The sequence below is a fragment of the Haemaphysalis longicornis genome, unplaced genomic scaffold (genome assembly GCF_048455015.1).
Source record: "Haemaphysalis longicornis isolate Haplotype H1 unplaced genomic scaffold, Haemaphysalis longicornis Haplotype H1 scaffold_4, whole genome shotgun sequence".
NCBI classification, from domain to species: Eukaryota; Metazoa; Arthropoda; class Arachnida; order Ixodida; family Ixodidae; genus Haemaphysalis; species Haemaphysalis longicornis.
The window spans coordinates 138,139,801-138,159,097 of NW_027526361.1; the positions used below are offsets into that span (position 1 = coordinate 138,139,801).

General features: G+C 46.0%; 1 protein-coding gene across 1 annotated transcript in view; it reads right to left on the minus strand.

Annotated features, from left to right (window-relative positions):
* Positions 1-1,345: 1,345 nt before the first annotated feature.
* Positions 1,346-19,297, minus strand: part of LOC144180028 (uncharacterized) — a 40,229-nt gene continuing 22,277 nt past the window's right edge. The window contains exons 3-5 of the mRNA XM_077708435.1: positions 9,579-9,679; positions 4,611-4,699; positions 1,346-1,662 (exon numbers count right to left, since the gene is read on the minus strand). Of these exons, the coding sequence (XP_077564561.1) occupies positions 1,480-1,662; positions 4,611-4,699; positions 9,579-9,679 (373 nt within the window). The 3' untranslated portion in view covers positions 1,346-1,479. The remainder of the gene's footprint in view (positions 1,663-4,610; positions 4,700-9,578; positions 9,680-19,297) is intronic.

Here is a 19,297-nt window from a genome sequence, read left to right on the forward strand (position 1 = left end):
AGAAACCCATTTCTGCGTGATAAGACGTACACCGGGACAGCTGGGGTTCAGAGTGGTGGGCTCGCTGCGCTTTCGTTATTCGGCATCGTGAATCAGTAAACTTAGTTTTTCGGCGCACAAGAAAATCATATTACATGTAGTCCCCACAAACATTTTGTTTTAATTTCCATATGGGCCGATTTTGTGCAGTATAATAAGGTTGTTTTATGTTTAAAATGGAATAAAATTTATATGTGATCATTACGCCATGACTATCCGTTATTTCTTTTCTTAGAACTGAAGCTCAGAAACCGCACACGGGCGCTGCAATTGCGATCCTCAATGAAGCGCAAGAAGCAAGTGACGTCATAGCGGTTGACGACTTTGTACCCGCATCGGAAGATGCCTTCAAGCTTCCGCAGCCCTTCGACGTGAACCTCCCACTACCAGAAGAAAAAGAGAAGAAATTATTCGCTTTGTGTGTATACATGGAAAGATACGATAAAATAAAAAAAACTATTAACAAAGAACAAAGAAGGAAAAAGTCTTGTGTTGCTCGCGCTTCACGCCGAAATGACAGCATAAGAGCCAGTTGTACATCAGGAAGACAAAAATGAAACACCGTAAAGTTATGGCCTAGCAAGTTCACGCCCATGCTTGCGAAATAGAGTCGGGTAATTATTAAATATATCTAAGTATTCAGAGTACTGGTTGTACAAACAGTGCATTCGGGACAGAGGGCGCATGCCACGCAGACATTTATATTTCGAAAAGCGTCATGTTGCCTGGTCAACTTCTGCGGCACATAGAGTGGTTGCTCAAGCAGCACTACACAGCACACTGAGCAGTATATAATTTTGGATAGATAAAGTAGATCCGCCTTATTCAGCATAGATATTAATCGTGGTAGCGTCAATGCAGAAGATGATCCAAAGTTATTATTACCGGTGGAAGCGATGGTTAAAGATAGACATAAACATTATTTGAACCCTGTCAATGAGCATACAGTTTTTTTCACATGTGCTATTCCAAACAATACTAGTATACTCAAGCTGCCAGCGACAAATAGTAGTGTAGAGCTTGTGAACAGAATTCAGTTCTTTGAACTCCTTGCATATACGACACACAACCCCAAAGGATCGAAGAGCCCTACGAGTAATGAGCAAGATATGTATACGAGAAGTTTGTTGTCAAAATTGGCACCAAGGTCGTTAACCTCTGCCACGCGAGATAGCACTTGCGCGCATATTGTGACCGTAATCGTGATGCTGCTGCGTATGTACATCAAAATTCGTCAGACGGAATATAGAGGCCAACACTCGACAAAGGCCGCAGTTCTTTTTATTACTTAACACGAATATTTGTTTATTACTCTTTGGCTGAACAGCAGGCTACGCTGCAACGGGGATATGCGAATTGGCTGGCAGTTGTTTTGTTTGTACAATTAGTAACAAAAACAAACGGAAAACAAGGGAACTTCAGTAGCGTATTCAGCATTCCTCAGTTGTCCCCACGAGCGGACACCTCGGACCGCTCGGCAAGTTGGCGCCTGGGCGCTCCGATTATCTGGGGGCGCCGGTGGTCACCCTGAGCCTGATTCTCTTGCCACGCTTCCGGACCGCCGTTAACAACCAATTCGCCGAAAGGTAGGCCAGGGATGGCCGATAAGCCCAAAGCGTGGACCTGCACCAACACAAAAATCAGCATATTTCGCCTGAGATTTTGGGCACCTAACAGGAACTGAGATAGTCCTTACCGGTGCTTCACGGACTTTAATACTAGGTGTTGAGAACCTTATTGCACAATGACCTCCCTATTTCAAAAAAATTTCACTTTTTTACACACCAATTCTTCTCCACAGTATGTAGCCGAGTGCGGTTTCAAATCATAGCACAATTTTAACAAAATACTCACACTGATTTTTATGTTCGCCTGTTTACCCTTAGTGCAATCACCTAGAGGCATAGTTTATTACTCGTTCACTCCCGCGACATAACTACACTTGACCAACCACCAGCTATTAACCGACGCTTATTGAATGTTTTTAAAGCAAAATAGGAAAGTGGTATTTAACTCTACCAGAATTTTATCATTGAAGGTTTTAAACACCCCAATCTCTCGTTTTTCATAACAGTTCAGTTCTCTGAATAGTCTCCTGTGCCGTCCAAGAAACACCACCGGCACACGTGTTCCAATTTTTCTCAAGCACTACTTCACGTACTCATGAGCGCTGTATGACTTCGTGATTATTTCATCCGCAGTATGGTTTCGCAGTTGTTCAGATGAGACCTTTGTAAATTAGAACACCCTTAAAACCACAAATCTTGGAACCTTATGCGACCCAGGTCGCCATGTCGCCACCATTATTAATGCATTACTTCAATTTCGAGCCTTTCGAAAACACAAAGCCTCCCTGACTGACAGAATATATGTGAAAAAGTCCTGCGGCGGGCGGCGCCCCCTCCACATACGCACACACGCACACACGCACGCGCACACGCGCACACGCGCACACACACCCGCACACACGCGCACACACACGCACGCAAGCACACGCGTACACACACACAAGCACGCACGCACGCACACACACACACACACACACACGCCCACACGTGCACACGCGCACACCCACACGCACACGCACGCGCGCTTGTGCACGGGCTCAGGCACATGCACGCGCATACACGCATGCACGATGATGGTGATTTAGGGCTTTATGGCGCAAGGCCGACGAGGGCAAAGAGCGCCATGCCAATGGTGGGATGCTATGAGGCGATAATCAAATGGAATCTAAAAAATCCACTACAATAAAATGAAACTATGGAAGTTGGTGTATAGGGCCATAATTAAAAGTAAGAAATATTGGTATGCAAGTTGTTAAAAACCCCACAATACCGCCATTGTTTTGTGGCGGAACATGAGGACAAGTGAGATCATGGGGAGTATGTTATAAGTCAACATCGGCAAGGTAATTAAAGAATCTTCTGTAAGAAAACATGGGACTATCTGATAAAAATAATGAAGGGTGCAAGGGTATGCAAACGCATGCACGAATCCGCGCATGCTCACACGCACACACACGCACCAAAACGCGCGCACGCGCGCGCTCCCGCAAGCAGGTATGTATGTATGTATGTATTTATTGCACAGAAACAAGAAAGGAAGGTCCACCAACAGGCGTAAATTGTCTCGCCTAGGGGTGGACACCGGAACGCCTGCTGGTGTAGGGGAGGTGGGATGGGGAGGAAAGAGTACATAGGAATAGGGGGATAGGGTAGAGGGCTAACATAAATATATAAAACATGGGCAAGAATAACCTATATACAACGTTAGGTGAAAGGAAAAAAACACACCAAAAAACGAAACATTAGACAAATAAATAAATATCAAAATACAGAACACGAAGGAGTAGGACACCTGCACACTTACACACACACACACACACACACAGGAATTCTACCCTAACAGCTACACTCCACTGCGACCCGGCCAGTTACGTAGAGTTGTAGCTTAGTGCATTGTGGAGCCCCGAGGCCCCCAGGTATGCTCCCAGGGCCTCGAGCACTTTGTCCCGCTCCCTGGCATTTCCTGGGGGCCAAAGCAGTTCCTCGAGCGGCCGCACCCCTCGGAGCACGGCCAGAAGCTCCGCCCCCGCAAGCAAGCAGGCAAGCAAGCAGGCAGGCAAGCACGATCACACACACCCATGCCCTAATGGCATAATGGATTCACAAGTGGTAGTAAAGGGTTCTATAAACGAACACAGAAAGTAAAGCCTACCGTCCATAAAGACAAACGCTCCAAGGCATACTGCTCCATAACGGTCCTAGGCATTAAGAACAAGAGTTCATACTTCCGCTTAAAGATAGTAATTTTTGCAATAAAAAGGACAGTGAAGCAGGTCATGGTTCCCCCTGCTATGTTTCTACGCGTGGAGCATGCCGTTCTGGAAATGCGAGAAATGCAGAAGACGCTGTCTATAATTTCATTCCTTCGCGCACAATATTAAACAATGATAAAGGCGGCGGTAATGCGAGAGCAATGGTCACGGTGGCCATGACCCCAACTCCTACAATGGCGAATGTCAGAGCGTGCTAAACTGAACCGTGATTTTATAATGAGGTGGTTCAGCAAGGCGTTTAACTTTCCCGCGTTGATTATTCAGCCTTGGCGAGATAAGTAGACCCATGTAAATATCCCTCACTTTTCTGCATGACGTGTGTCTTTTGACAGCCTGCAGTTCCGTGTACAAAACACGGTTACTGGATAATCTGGTTAGAAATTACAGTGTTGCATTCTAACGGATTCGTTAAATACCCTGTATGATAAAAGAGTACACGCTTCAATTTTATCTTGCCAAATTCTATACGTTGAGTATAGGATTCCTGAAACAAATCATGGGAAACAGAGGATGCATGGAGTGTGTTGAAGCATAACAACCAGACAGGGCGGAAGGGGTTAGGGGAGCGAAAGCAAGACCGCTTAAGAATTGCAATCCCGGATTAATGTAAAAACATGTAAAAACCATGTAAAACAGCCATTTTCCAATACCAGCAGAGAGCATAAAGTATTCAATCAGTAACGGCAAATATATGGCATGTCTTATGTAGAAAGGGCACCAGAATACTCACCACAATGTATGCAATCGTGAAGAGTGCCATGACCGAGAGTACACTCGCCATCACGAACACCACGACCATTTCCGTGTACAGGAATAGCTCTGGTCACAACAGAAAACAGCACGAAAGTGTACAGGGAGCGCGCAGCACAGACGGCAACATTACTTCTAAAAATTAAATAAATTAAATTACTACTTTCCTACAATTTCCTAAAATGTAATGAAATTTATTGAAAAATTACAGGTGGCCGAAAGTATTGACATTACATTATTATTACTTTTCAAAAGTGATGAAATTACTTTGAAATTACTTTACAAATCGTTCGCGCACTTCCGTGCTTATCTCCGTGGGATGACAAAAGGCGCCTTTCTAGCAGCGGGCTCACGTCAGTGACCCGTGCAACGAAACCTTGAGCACAATCTGCACGTTTTTGTTTACACAACTAGTGTCGCCATGGCCACGGTGTAAGATATTCTTTTAGATGTGGAAATAGTGGCTCAAAAATCTGTTAAGTTGGTTGCTCCATGCGCGGATACCTTTGATTGAAAGGACATCTGGTGGAAAAACTCCTACGATTGGCAGCTTCCAAGGCTTCAACTGGCCTAATTTACCCAAGATTTTTCCTAGCAAGGTGGCTCGCAGGCACTGGCGGCATGCGGGTAAACGAAGATTGTTTATGTGAGCTTAGCGTGTGAGCTGAACGCATAATTTATTTCATTGTTAAAACAGCTGGCAGAGTTCGGGCGTCCTAATTCATTTAGACGCGTGCGGATATCCTCTGAACATTGGACACCGGCAGTGAGTTTGACATTATCGCTTCGCCTCCGCAGCTTAGTGCGTAAACTTACCCAAGTTGTGCAACGTCATTTAGGACGAAGAAACATCAGCGTATTCACCAATAGTTTATTTGATTTCAGAAAATGTGCTACTTTCCTTGTACGTCGGGGCATTGTTCGGGCAGCGGACGCTTTCTTTTTGCCGCTGCTTGGACTGGGTAGCTGGCAGGCTGTAGCCAACGGTAAAGTTGACGGCACTGCATCGCTTCCGAGCGCGCATCTCCTCGACATTTAGTAGTACGTCCTCTCCGTGCTCCGAAAAGTACCCTTTCACGCAACCACTCTCTTAGAGAAATTCCGACTGCAAGTAACATCATTTTTTGCTGGGGATGGCTGCAGAGCACGTTTTATTTCGTTAGGATTGCAGGAAACCCTAATTAATGTGACGTTTTCTTTTCAGCCGTTACAGTACGTACTTAATACCTCATTTGTATCCCATGTTTCTCGTTGTGCAAGCATGTAATCTCACTTGTGTGAGTACTCAACGTCTACCACGGCCACATTCCTGTCGGTGTAGTGTTTATACCTTGTTTTGATTGTTACCAACTAAAAACACATGCCCAGAACACGTTGAAATAATGGAGCGAGGTCAAAGGGTTTCACATGGCTTTGTTCAAATTATTGTCTGCTCCACCGGCCGGCGGAATAGGCCGACAGCGGCAAGCAGACACCGAGCAGACGAGCGACTGCAGAAGATGCCGAGATGACCCGACAAGGAGCCGGAAAGGTCGAACATCTCCGAGTGGCCGCCGCTCGGGCAGCTGCTTTTTCTATGCCGCTGGAGCGCACTGCAGTCAACGGTCTCAGCGGCGACAGTTTGGGGACTTTATTAAAACGACGAGTACACGTTTGTTTTGGAAGCTGTGTCCTCACCCAATAGCATAAGTTACACCATGGCCACGTAACTCCCTGAACGCATGAAAAGCGAAGGATGAGGGACCGGCAAAGAGGCAAAGCTTTCATCGAAGCATTGTTTTCTTCCCCGTTCTAGTCCTCCCATGCCTAGAGACTCACTACTTAGTCGACTTTTCTTGGCCAACTTTTTGTGCCCTTGAAGAGGCGGGCAGGCTATATCGTAGCCAAAAGTAATTATGGCAGTAATGAGTAATTTTCACGAAAAACTATCCTGAAACAATTTATTACATTTTTAAATTACCAACCCTCAAAACTAATCTATTATAATGCTCATAACTGCAAAAAGTGATTTAATTCATGTATTTTAATTACTATAGTTTTATTACTGCCAATTCTCGCATCCAGGGGCCCTTCCCTCACAATCGATACACCATAGAGAGTGTGAGGGAAGATAAGATTTTGCGGGAACTTAATACCTTTTCTTACTGCTTTCGAAGCGGTAATCCGGGTGGTTATGAAAGGCTTCTTTGCTACTATATCATTTTAGCGTCCCTTCACTTTTCTTCGTGTTTTGGCGCCAGTTTCTTTACCGAGCTGTAAAGTGGCCGCAGTTCGTGCGACAGCCCCTGCAGAGCGGGAGCTCACCGTGGATTGCTATTAGCTCTTCCGGGCTCGGGGAATCACGTGCATGTGGGTCGCACCAGGCTAGCTTCTGTTCGCCCGCAGGTCCCGCTCCGAGTGGCGCAGTGTAACTCACTGGCGTCAGCTATGGCATCCCGGGTTGAAATCCCAGAAGAATCAAAATGTTCTGTTTGGGTGTTTTTAAGTTCAAAGTGGCGGCAAGTTTGGTATCCGTGTTGAAGCCGATGACGGTCACTATTCGCTTTTGTCGAGAAAATTTATTAATGGGGTTGTCTCTTCCGGGTGAACTGGTCACGACCAATAAAGCGTGGTGCGGTGTAGCAGAAAGCAAGCAAGCGAGCGAGCAAGCGAGCAAGCAAGCAAGCTAGCGAGCAAGCTAGCAACCCAGCAGGCGAGCAAGCAAGCCAGCAAGCCAGCAAGCAAGCAAGCGAGCAACCAAGCAAGCAAGCAAGCGAGTGTGCAATGGAGCAAGCTAGCAAGGGAGCTGCAGCTGCAGAGGAGTTTCCATTGCCTTAGTTCTGCCATCAAATACAAAGCGACAGTTCACTAAAGCAGCTGCTATCAGGTGCGGGAGAGGTGGGAAGGAGCTATCTAGCCTGCGTACTTTCAGTCTGGTTCGCAATTTCTCCACTCCATATTGACCGCCGTATGAACAGAGCGGCCCTTTAGCTTGTAGGTTGACTGCGGTTGTCATCTATGCAGGACGCTGCGGGCCACCATTTGGTGGACTGACCTAGCAACTGTATTTGAGTAGTTCAATGTCTGCAAGACAAGACTCTTGGCACAGTGCCCAAAACAGCATATGCCTCAATGCGACCTTCTAAAGCTCACGGCAAGCACGAAACTTGAATATGCGTTTTCTCGAGCCTGTTGGGAACTAGCCATCGTTAATTTTAACAGGTCTCCACAGCTTTTTTTTGCGTAATCTACCCAATTTTTTGTGTATCCGTTGTGTACGCTGCACACGGACAGTACCACGCGGCTATTTTCCTTCATACGAACTAGATAATATTACAGCAAGACTCCTCCGGCCACATTCAATGAATGCCCGCCTTCGGAAATCCAAACCCGTGGTCAATAAGCAGAAATTGTGGAAGAACGTCCAGGGAGGCAAGGAAGGAGGCCGTCGTCAATAAAAAGCACATATATTTACATTATGTACAGGAAACCGTCTAAAAAGCGTCCATCTTGTAGCCGCGCCTGGTCGTCTTTATCTTCTTCCTATGCGTCTGTTGCGCGCGGTATTTGCATCGTCTTCATCGTCATTGAAATTTCCAACATTTTCCTCCCCGCATGAGTTCGTGTAAGCGAAATGAAGCAGAGTCTTGAAGCTACTGTCAACAAATATAATGTTCCGTAACCTAGTCTTGGGGCGAAGATATTTAGTCAGTATCTCGTTTGTATCCAGCCGATGCCTGATTTCGTCTTTTTTCTTGATCTTCGGTCTTCGCTTTCTTCTACTCTTTGCCTTTCTTCGAACCTTCGATCTGTTTTTTTCTATAATGGCTACGTCCACGAATTGGTCAGAGGCATAACAGTTCGTGTTGTCAAGAATGGGCACTGATTTCCGATGTAGTTTCAGTGACGTCGTGCGTTCGCGCCTAACGCAATGTCCTCCAGGTTTCTTCAACAATGTATTACAACGTCCTCCATGTTTCTTCGAATTCCGAATTGGTTTAGTGGCCTGGTGAAACTTCGACGTCATTATGACCGTGGTAGCATGTTTGTCTGGCCTTTTTCTTGGAGGAGTGAAAGTGTGGTCTTTTGTAGGGTCCCTCAATTCGTTTTCAGGGTTTGCGGTTGTCGAGGGGTCTATGTCTTTACGCGCAGCGCGTTCGAGCAGTTCGTATCTTGCAGCCCTGCCGTCGCGTGGTAGTAGCTGCTGAGTCGAGGCAACTTCAGAAATGTTTGATATACTCTTCGGGGTAGGAAAAACGCAGCGCGCTGTGCCTTGGCTCACACTTTGCAGGTTGTATGCGACGAATCTGCACTGGGCTATGAAGGGCGACGCAGAGGTGGGCTCGGGATTATTGTTGGCCACCTTGGGGTCCTTCAGCTGCCCTAAAATTTCCATCCATGGGTATTTTGGCTTTTAGCTTTCAGACCCTAAAAGCAGACGCGGAGGCTATTTTGGAACCACCGCCCTTGGGTTCAGCCGCACAACGCCTTAGTCGCTAACTCAGAGCGCTCGCGCATTGCTTTACACAGCGTATAAGGCATGTCTTCCACAGTGCTTCAAGAATATATAAATACACTTATGCCTAACCTGTTACGGTGCCAAGACCACAAATAGGCACATATATTTATGTCTTGCATATGGCTTGAAGAATATGTAATTACACATATGCGTAACCTGTTTTGTTCCCGATACTCCTGGCGTTTGCGTTTAGGCGAGTAAACGCCTTAGTCACTTAGTCATCTAAGTGACTAAGACGCTTACCATCTCAGCGCTACAATACTGATCCGATCCCAGTCCCGGCGGATGTTCTTTTGGTGGAACAGAAAATATTGGTACTCGGTAAAACCCCAAAGTAGTATAAAATAATTCCTTTTCCTCCACTACAGTGCGTCCTAAACCACATTTGGCCCAGTAGAGCGTAAAACCCGTCTGATTTCAGAAAATGTCTCGACCTCAGATATTGCTTACCGAATCCTTGCCGCGCCTTGTGCCTGGCCACGGAAATCGCACTGAACACCACACTCGTGCTGTTTGGGTCTCCGTAGTACGAACGCACCGTGTACTTGTACCTGCGGGGGGACGTGAGAGGCAGTTGAAACCAATAAAAGTGTATGTTCTAAAACCTTCTCCAGCTGCCGGGGGGTATGCCGTAAAAGTTTGAGCGAACCCGCAAGTTTAAAGAATCCTCCTTGGTTTGTTAAACCATTTCTTCGGAATGTTACTGTGAAACAACGCGCACCCCATCGACATTAGTTACACCTTCAAGGTTACACCAAGAACCGAGTTGTAGCGGTGCACTAATTGAAATAAAAAAATAAGTTTTATTAAACAAACATGATATGGGTACACAGTATATACAGGAGGAGGTCCCATGGTTATAAAAACCGCAAGCGGGACCTCCTATACAAATTAACAAAATGACTATAAAATTACAATGACAACACTAGTAAACATAATAGAAAAGAGTACTGAAAAAATATTCAAAAAATCAGCTTTGACAATAGGAAGAAAACTACAATAAGACGCGTCACATCACTGTAATGAAGACAATAGGTAGAGTTTCAGTTTTTTTTTGAAGGGTATGACAGAATGAGAAGATTTAATGTCCTGGTTTAAGGTATTCCACAAGTGCAAGCAAGAGAACAGAATAGTTTGTTTGCCGAAGTTAGTTCTTACTTTCGGAAGTAGAAAGTTGTTGCGAGAGGAGAACCGAGTAGAGTTTGGGTTAGAGATAGTGCTAGGAGGGAAAATAGATATCAGGAGTCCACAACGCAATACTTTGAAGAACAAAGTGCCAATATTTAGCTGGTAAAGACATGGAAGGGGCAAAATCGCAAGTTCAATGAACAGAGGAGTAGAAGAAGATAGACGGGAAGAAAAAGTAATGATTCTTAAAGCTTGTTTTTGGAGTTTTTGAAGAGGCCAGAGATGATTACAATATGCGCTGCCCCAAGACGATATGCAATAATTCAAATGGCTATGTATAAAGGCATAATACAAAGTTACTAATGTTTTTATATCAAAGTAGGATCGAGCCCTGAGCAGGGCACGTATTCCATATGAAACCTTTGTACAAATTGAATTTATATGGTAATGAAATTTGAGATGGCTATCCACAATAACACCAAGAAAACACACGCGATCAGTAGACGGAATACAATCTGCGTTGATGTATAAATCAGGGACGGGAAATAGGTGTTTTTGAGGGGAGTGAAACGGAACAAAAACAGTTTTCTTAACATTAATAACGAGCCGGTTACAAAAGCACCATTGTTGGATGGCTAACAGGTCATTCTGCAAATTGCACATCGAAGTATGTTGATTACGATGGGATGACACAATAGTGGTATCATCTGCATAGAGAAAGCAACTGGAGTGATGAAGGCAAGAAGGGAGATCATTAATAAAAACTAAGAATAACAAGGGGCCTAAGATGGAGCCTTGGGGTACACCTTTATTAACAATAAAAGGGTCAGAATTCGAGTCATTGACATATACGACTTGGGATCTATTACTCAAGAAACTCTTTAGGAGAGATAAAGGGGGTCCCGAAATACCATAAGATTCTACTTTCAAGAACAAAATGTTATGATCAATGGTGTCGAAGGCTTTGCTAAAGTCGATGAAAACAGCCCCAGCTATGTCCCCGCGATCGACCACAGACTTTACCATATCAGTGAAGCAAGCGATGGCAATGTCAGTAGACAGTCCTTGCCTGAAGCCAAATTGACAAGAACCAGTCTGGGAGTGGAGGGGTCTAAAGATGGTGAAATGAACGACAGCTTGGAGGTCGTCAATGGTGAAGCCCCAAATGAGGGCGTCACCCTTGCGGATGAGGCGCTCGAGCTTTTTTTTTTATAGTGCGAGCTATGAGTCCTTGGTTCCTTTACTGACAATGACTGTGTAAATGCGCCCACTCCCGTGCTTTTGGTGGTTATTTGCTCTTGTTTTCGTGTTTTTTTTCGAGAGTCACTCTTATCTCAAATAGACTAACACCGCATCGGCATCAGTCCTTTTCGGGGCTAAATGTGTTGCCATTAGCATTCGTTCTTTTCTGAACTAACGACAAGTACTGTGTTCGTCCCTCCACACGAAGTCCGTTCATGGTTCAATTGTTGGTGTACTAGGAAGACTAATTCTTGTTCAATTGCAGATCATCTGGTAGTCTCCCCTGTTTCTCCACTGATCGCCATCCGTTGCTCTTCAAGGAATCAGTCATTATTTCCAATTACTTCCTGTAGGCTAACTGATGCTGTCTCAAGATTAAACGTTCATGCTTGCACATTCTCCCCACTGGGTTAACCGTTCATACTAAAAACGGAATGGCCTTCTGTGGAAATGCTCTATGAAGAAATAGTATTCCGTTGTAATGCTTTATAGCCGCTACGCTCTTCCACACTCTGCCTACGCTCTGCGCGTAGACATACGGTGGAGGTGATAACCTCCTCCACACGATAACACATATTCTGAAAAAAGTGGCCCAGAGGTATGACGTGGATGTGGTCTTCTCTCTCCCTGACAAGCTTTCTTAGCTCTACATAATGACGGACCCGTGGTTAGCCGAGCAAATTGGCTGCGGCACGAAACATCGGTAAGCTTTTGTTGAATGCGGATCAGGCATAGTTTACCAAATTCTCTTAACGTTAGGAAAAGGGTACGTTGGCCAAACGGGGAAATGCGTCAGCGATGGGTCGAGGGCACGTGCGAACCATGTAAAAATTACCTGGAGGGGAACGATGCGGAAGTCAATGGAAGGTTTCCAGGGAAGTCAATTTTTTCAATTGCAAGAACTGGGCTCCAGAATTACGACGCACTTCCAGCATTAAAAATTACAAATCACGGCTCTCAAGTGAACTCCTAGTATTAGAACGAATTTTAACTCTGGTGAGGCATGCATCAGCATAGCATCAATTATTTTTCTTTGAAATAACTAAAGTTTCTAAGCAAGCGCACAGAAACCTTACGTTGGATGGCTATGTATATTGTGTACCTTTCGAAATAAAACCAGTTGGTACTTTACTTCATACCTTGTCGAGTGTCTCTCTGTCTTTATCCTTTTTGTGCTGTTTTGACCAGCCGAGTGAAATCATTCCAAAACGACAAATTTTTCTTCTTTTAAATTATTAAAAGATTCGCAAAAATATCCTACACACTTGTGAGTTGTGAATGCGAAAGCAGTAAGGAAACATTGCCTAACAGAAATGCTGTTATTGTGGGAGCCACACCGCGATGCACTGAACCTGCTTGTTGCTAGGCGCTGCTGTGCAACTTAGAGAATCAGCGGCGGTATTGAAAAGGTTTCCGCTTATCATCGTCATCTTTAAACATTCGCCATTGTTATAATCATATTCTTAGTGATCATTTGTCGAATTTTATCTTCTTTAGTCGGTATAGCATCAAGGTCAACAAGACTCCGAACGTCATCGTCGTCATCGTGATCATCCTTGTCCCAGTTCACAAGACAAAACCTACCCGGAATTCAACGTTTACAACCATCCAGTTCCCAACGTCTCCTACATCCGCATACTGTCACACTCCATTGTGAGTAGTTACACTACAAATAATGACTCAGGTCCCCAAACGATTCTCCTCCTACAGTGCACACTCGCACAACTCATGCACCTCACGCATCGCGTCTCATCACGGCTCCGACCTCAAAGAACTAAACACACTCGCGTCAAGAACCCGCCTTCATCAGCCAAACAGCCTATGGTGCTCCATACCTATAGCCATAAAACCTGCCGAGATACCCTAGACCTAATTTCACGAACCAACAAGCATACACAACAGCCGAGTGCTTCTTCCCGATCGCAGCAACCATGAAACTGTTGGCTCGGCTTTTACAATGCACGAGAAAAAACCGAAGCACACCACCCCTGTCATTGAATGGCTGAAACTGCCTCCCACAGGTAGAGCTACGCTCCTGAGGCTACAATACTCAATACCAAGCAATCAATACCAGAGGTTCCGCCTCCTTCTAGCTTTAAGACAATCATTGGAGTCGCTACCACCTAGGAAATATGTTCGGCACCTACAACAAGGCACGCACAGCAGCAAGAGCTCCAACATTCATAAACACCACCGTAAAAAACAATATAGTGATTTGTAAACATTGCAAGATTACTAGCGCAAATTCCAGTCTGGTGTGCTTGGGCCATGTTACAACTACCATTGCCGCGTTTACGTGGCTTTGTTCAGTAGAAAAACCAATTAGAAAATGCCATCCTCCTCTCTGCGTCCTCTTTGCTCATTTCCAGTTATGTTTAGTATGACGTCACAATAAGATGATTTGTCTTGACTGCGCTACTGCACGGCTCACCGACCCTCCGACAGAATCTGACCGGTCAGCGTTTAGTCGGTCGGCCGCCGACGAATCGTCACCATTCCTTCGCCCATTGAAACGACGCCAGGACACGCCTTGACAGAAAGAATGTGCCTTTGTTTGTCGACTGTATTAAGCTCTACGTCCCAGTCGCTTCACACAAGCCAACATGCAACGCTTCCCTGAGTGATAAGCTAGTGGCAAAATCTAAGTCCAATCGAAAGTGGCGGCAGAGTCAGCGAAGTTAATATAGGTGCGAAAGAATTAAAATCAAGCATATATTTTGTGCATATCAAATGGGCAGAAAGCCCTTTTTGCGCTGCGGGAAGTACCACAGGGAACCTCAGCTCGACCACACATTTGCGAATTGCTTTACTGCACAAAGAACGGAGTCGCTAGAGATGAGATATTTGTGGGAATTTGGGGGACAGTTACTGCATGAGCGTTATTCAATAAATAGTCCTCGAGGACGCGGGCTGGTTTTCCTGCCGGGGCGGCCGCCTTTCTGATGGAGGCGAAAAGCAAACATGCCTGGTGTACGAGATCTTGTTGCACGTTTAAGATCCCCAGGTGGTGAAAATTAATCCGGAGCCCTCCACTATGCCGTGCCTCATCGCCTGCGTTGCTCCTGCGCATTAAACCCTAGAATCAATGAATCAACCAATATAATTATTGTTCAATAAATATTAAACTAAGCTGCATGGAATCGTAAAACTAAATAATAAGTCAAATTGCCTATTGACTTTATTGGGTCCGTTGTTTTTAAATCGAAAGCTCAAATCTCCGACAGCGCATATTTACTTTTTTTTAAAGTTGATTTACTTGTTCTCGCTCAAAGTTTCTTATACTGAATTCCCCATTTTCGCGCTGTAACGTTCATTTCTGCACGAGCGAATTCGCAGAACGTGTGCAGATGGACACTGAAGCGCTGGCGAGTTCTCGGTGGCGTGGTCTTGCCATAAGCCGTCAGAGCTTTCCGGTATAGTCCGGTATGGAGCGACCATTTTCCTGGTGCGAACACACCTCTTACGATACAGGAACGAGCTAGGCAAACTCCAAAAGGGGGAGGGGGGGTGGAGCGCCTCGCATTTAAGTGTCTGCATTGACGCAAAGGGCGTTCACACACTGCGTACGCCTCAGCTAGTGACTTACGATTCGAAGTCCTGCTGGCATGCTTATCTGACTCACTTTACAGCTGGCAACTTGGGAGAAGTGAGGTGTGCCGATTACTGAGGAATCAAGAATGCCTAGCCAACGAGAACGTCGGATGCAACTCATGCTGTTTCACAGAACCGAAATCAAACTGTTTTCAATTGTAATCTTGGACATAGATCAATCACATCACATCCTGTATTGACGTCACTCCTTTTGTTGGTGCGGCCGCCGCAGACCGAACAACGCCGTTTTTCTTTTTTCAGGGTTTATAAATTAATATCGTGATTGCGACCCGATAAACGCTGGAATCTATGTTTATTATAGCCAGTCTAAGCACTGCAAGCAAAAACTGAAGGTTGACAAATTCACATTAGTGTCCCTTTAGTCCTCCTACTACCCGAAATACGAACGCATCACCATAGCTCCACAACTCTGCGCACGCCACCACATTCTTCAATACCCAGGGAAGAAAGGTCCCTGCAGGGACTGTTTTTACTAGCTTCCTCAAAACTGCTGAATAGGTTCACGTCGCCCTCGGTGCCAGAACAGGCAAAGAATTTTTCTCAATTATTACTGACTTGCAACCCGCCCGCAAAAACTACATAAATTGACGTACATCTAACCCTCCCTCACCATACTACCAGAATAACAGCTCCCAGAACTGGAAAGATTTTTTTCTGTACGCCCAAATACGCGCCCCATGTAGAAACCGGCTCCGCAAATACTCATTTCTACAAACACACCTACCCTAGACGAAGCTACCACTTTCCCGTGACCACAAACTAGCTCCTCCGCACATACACCATTATACGTTCCATGTACCTCACCCTAATTCCCGCAATTTGCAAATTGTGCCATCCACGAGGCACCCTCTACCACTAGGAATTACAGTGCCAGCAATATAAAAACTTACCTTACCCCAAGCCTACCGATGCTCATTGCGTGCAGCTCCTTATCATGCCCAGGGTGTCGAACCGGAATTTTTTCGGGTTCGGTTCGGGTTCGGGTTCAAGCCTTTCGGGTTCGGTTCGGGTTCAGTTCCAGAGCCCCATTCCGTTCCGGTTCGAACCGGTTCGAACCCATTCGAACCGGTTCAAACGGGTTCAAACGGGTTCGAAGAAAAAAAAAGCAGGCGTGTTTTTCTGTTAATTTTTTGTGCTTGTTTTTCGTTTCCTTATCAAATCGGCATAACAACAAATTCATAATGCAGGTTTCTTTGTCCAAATATTTTGTCTTCGCCAAACTAAAGCGACCCTGCAACACGTTTTTCAACTTTTGTATAAATCTTGACTGCTTGCAGAAAGTAGTCAACCAACGCATTATACTATGGGGTCGCAATGTGCCTCAGCCAAAAATTACTGTTCTCTCCTCGTCAGATAACATAGAAACTTGCTCAAAATATTTTTCTCTCCTTCCCAGTCTTCGCGTTCTTCGACCGCTGAATGACGTCATTACAGCGGTGTAGCGGCTGTTTGCCGGCTGAATAGAACGCATTTGATAGCCATCTAAAAAAAGCCACAAAAGCGAAGCAGAAACATAAGTGTATCCGCAGCGATGAGCAAATCACGCACTGTTGCTCTGTGCTGGCAATAGCTATAGTTTTCGTGTGTATCGTGTATAGTTGCGTGTATATTAATGGTGAAAGGGTGTCTTATGTGAGAAATCACAAGTTTCTCGGCATAGTTGTCGACAGAGGCCTTTCTTGGAGCGCTCATGTTAACGTTCTAAAGAAGAGACTCTCTGCAGTGGTGCATGTGCTCAAACTCATCGGCGGCAAGACGCGGGGAACACCACTGAAGTCGATGTTACAGCTCTACAACGTGCTGTTCTTGGGCTATCTGCGATACAGTGCCCCTGTCCTTTCTGGAGCGTGCCGCACAACTATTCGGTCACTTCAGGGTATTCAAGCTCAGGCCCTGCGAACCTGTCTTGGCCTACCACGATGTACGTCCACAGCAGCGACCATTGCCCTGGCTCGAAATCACCCTTTGGCAACCTTTGTGGACGTCGAAATACTCAGGACACATATCAGGCACTTCGCCCGTCTACCTGATCATCACCTCGCGGGAATACCAGCGACCCGTCCCCGGGCGTCGTTCGCAAGGGTGGTAGCTGCCCACAACACCAGCGTTCCATCGAACCACACGCCCGCGATGAGACCGCTCGTTCCGCTGTGGTGTGTGATGCAGTCCCGAGTGCGCCTAGATATCCCAGGAGTGACAAAAAAACGTCAACTTCCAATTCCGGCCCTGCAACAGCTCGCTTTGACGTACATGCACGAGACATACAGTGACCGAACCCATGTATACACTGATGGCTCGGTAACATCGTCGGGTTCTGCCGGAGCTGTTGTTGTACCACGACTGTCACTGTGCAGCAAATTCAAGATAGCCAATCTTACGACATCCACGGCTACAGAACTTACGGCCATCCGTAGCGCTCTTCACACCATCGAGCAAAGTTCGTGCCGCAGATGGGCTATCTTCTGTGATTCGAAGCCTGCACTTCAGTCACTCCAGTCAGCGCTGTGCCGGGGACCTCACGAACAGCTCCTGACAGAAATAAGAATGGTATACGACCGTGCTGCCCAGGCGGGTCATGATGTCACCCTACAGTGGCTTCCTAGCCACTGCGGCATTGTCGGCAACGAAAGTGCGGACGCTGCCGCCCGGCTGGCGCATCAAACAGCGACAACTGTACTCATCCCATTGTCCAGGACGGACGCAGCTAGGGTCCTCCGCATTCTTGCCCGGGAAACAGCTATCTCCCAATGGTCTCCAGAAGATTTCACATTCGCACTCATTGGTGCCTTTGACCCGTACCTGCAACGTCCCCTTCCACTAGGCCTCCCACGGTCTGACGCAACTCTTCTTTGCCGTCTCTGGCTGGGGGTGGCATTCACAAATGCTTACACGTACTTAATAGGAATGGCAGCAAGGGCGGAGTGCGAAACGTGCGGCACATCGGAGACGATACGCCACGTTTTATGCGAGTGCCCACGCTACTCGGCTGAAAGAAAAAAGCTGTCGTCAGCGCTGAGGAACCTGGACTCTCGAAGGCCATTTTCGGAGGGAAAGATTCTGTGCCACTGGCCTTCTCAGTCATCCGCTCAGAAGGCGACTAAGGAACTATTACGTTTTCTACGGGCGACGAACTTGAACACTAGGCTATAGACTGAGAGCCTCCAGTGTCAATCACTGTCAGTGCCTCAGTGCTGGGCATACGTGTCTGGTCCAACTTTTCCTCTTTTTTCCCTCTCTCTTTTTGGCCCATTTCCCCTTTCCCACGTGCAGGATAGCAAACTAGGCTCTAGCCAGGTTAACTTTCCTGCCTTTCTTCTACATTCTTCCTTCCTTCCTTCCTTCCTTCCTTCCTTCCAGATGCGACGAAGATTCAAAGCGTTTTCGGAAGTGTTTATTTATTTATTTGCTGCTTTTATTTATTTATTTATTTATTTATTTATTTATTTATTTATTTATTTACCTAGTTTTATTTATTTATTTATTTATTTATTTATTTATTTATTTACGGTTGGGTTTAACGCACCGTCGCAACGCCGACGACAAGGCGCGCAATAGTGGAGGGCTCCGGATTAATTTTGACCACCTGGGGATCTTTACGTGCGACGAAATTTCGGACACACGGACGTTTTCGCTTTTCGCTTCCATCAGAAAAGCGGCCGCCGCGACCGGGAATATAAACCGCGTCTGTGTGCCCTTTAACTGTACCCGCAAAATGTTTTCTATGGTAGTGTGACGAGCATGTAGCTCCGACTGCCAAGCGTGGCAGGTGGCATTTAGGAAAATTTCCTACTGCTCATCTTTTATCTGCTAACAGATCTGTTAGAAAGAAAGAATGGCTGTAAAGACTCATTTGACGGCGGGTATAGGACGACATTGGATAGGGAACCACTGGAGATAGGAACTTGCTAATGGCCCTTCAGCGACTGGTGACAGCGATTGGGCTCTAGGAAAGATGATAGCCAAGTGAAGTCACAAGCAGCAGTAATGATCACTTGTAGAGAGAGAGAGAGAGAGAGAAAATGAAGTTTCATTCAATCGAGGCAATGTTTAAGAGAGGCGTCCTCATTCGAGGGGGCCGAATCAACAGCCGTTTCCATCAAGAAGAACTGATCTTCCAGGCCGCAGCTGGCCATGGCTGTCTCCCAATTCTGTATTGAAACGTGAAGGTTGGATGGATCTACGGCACA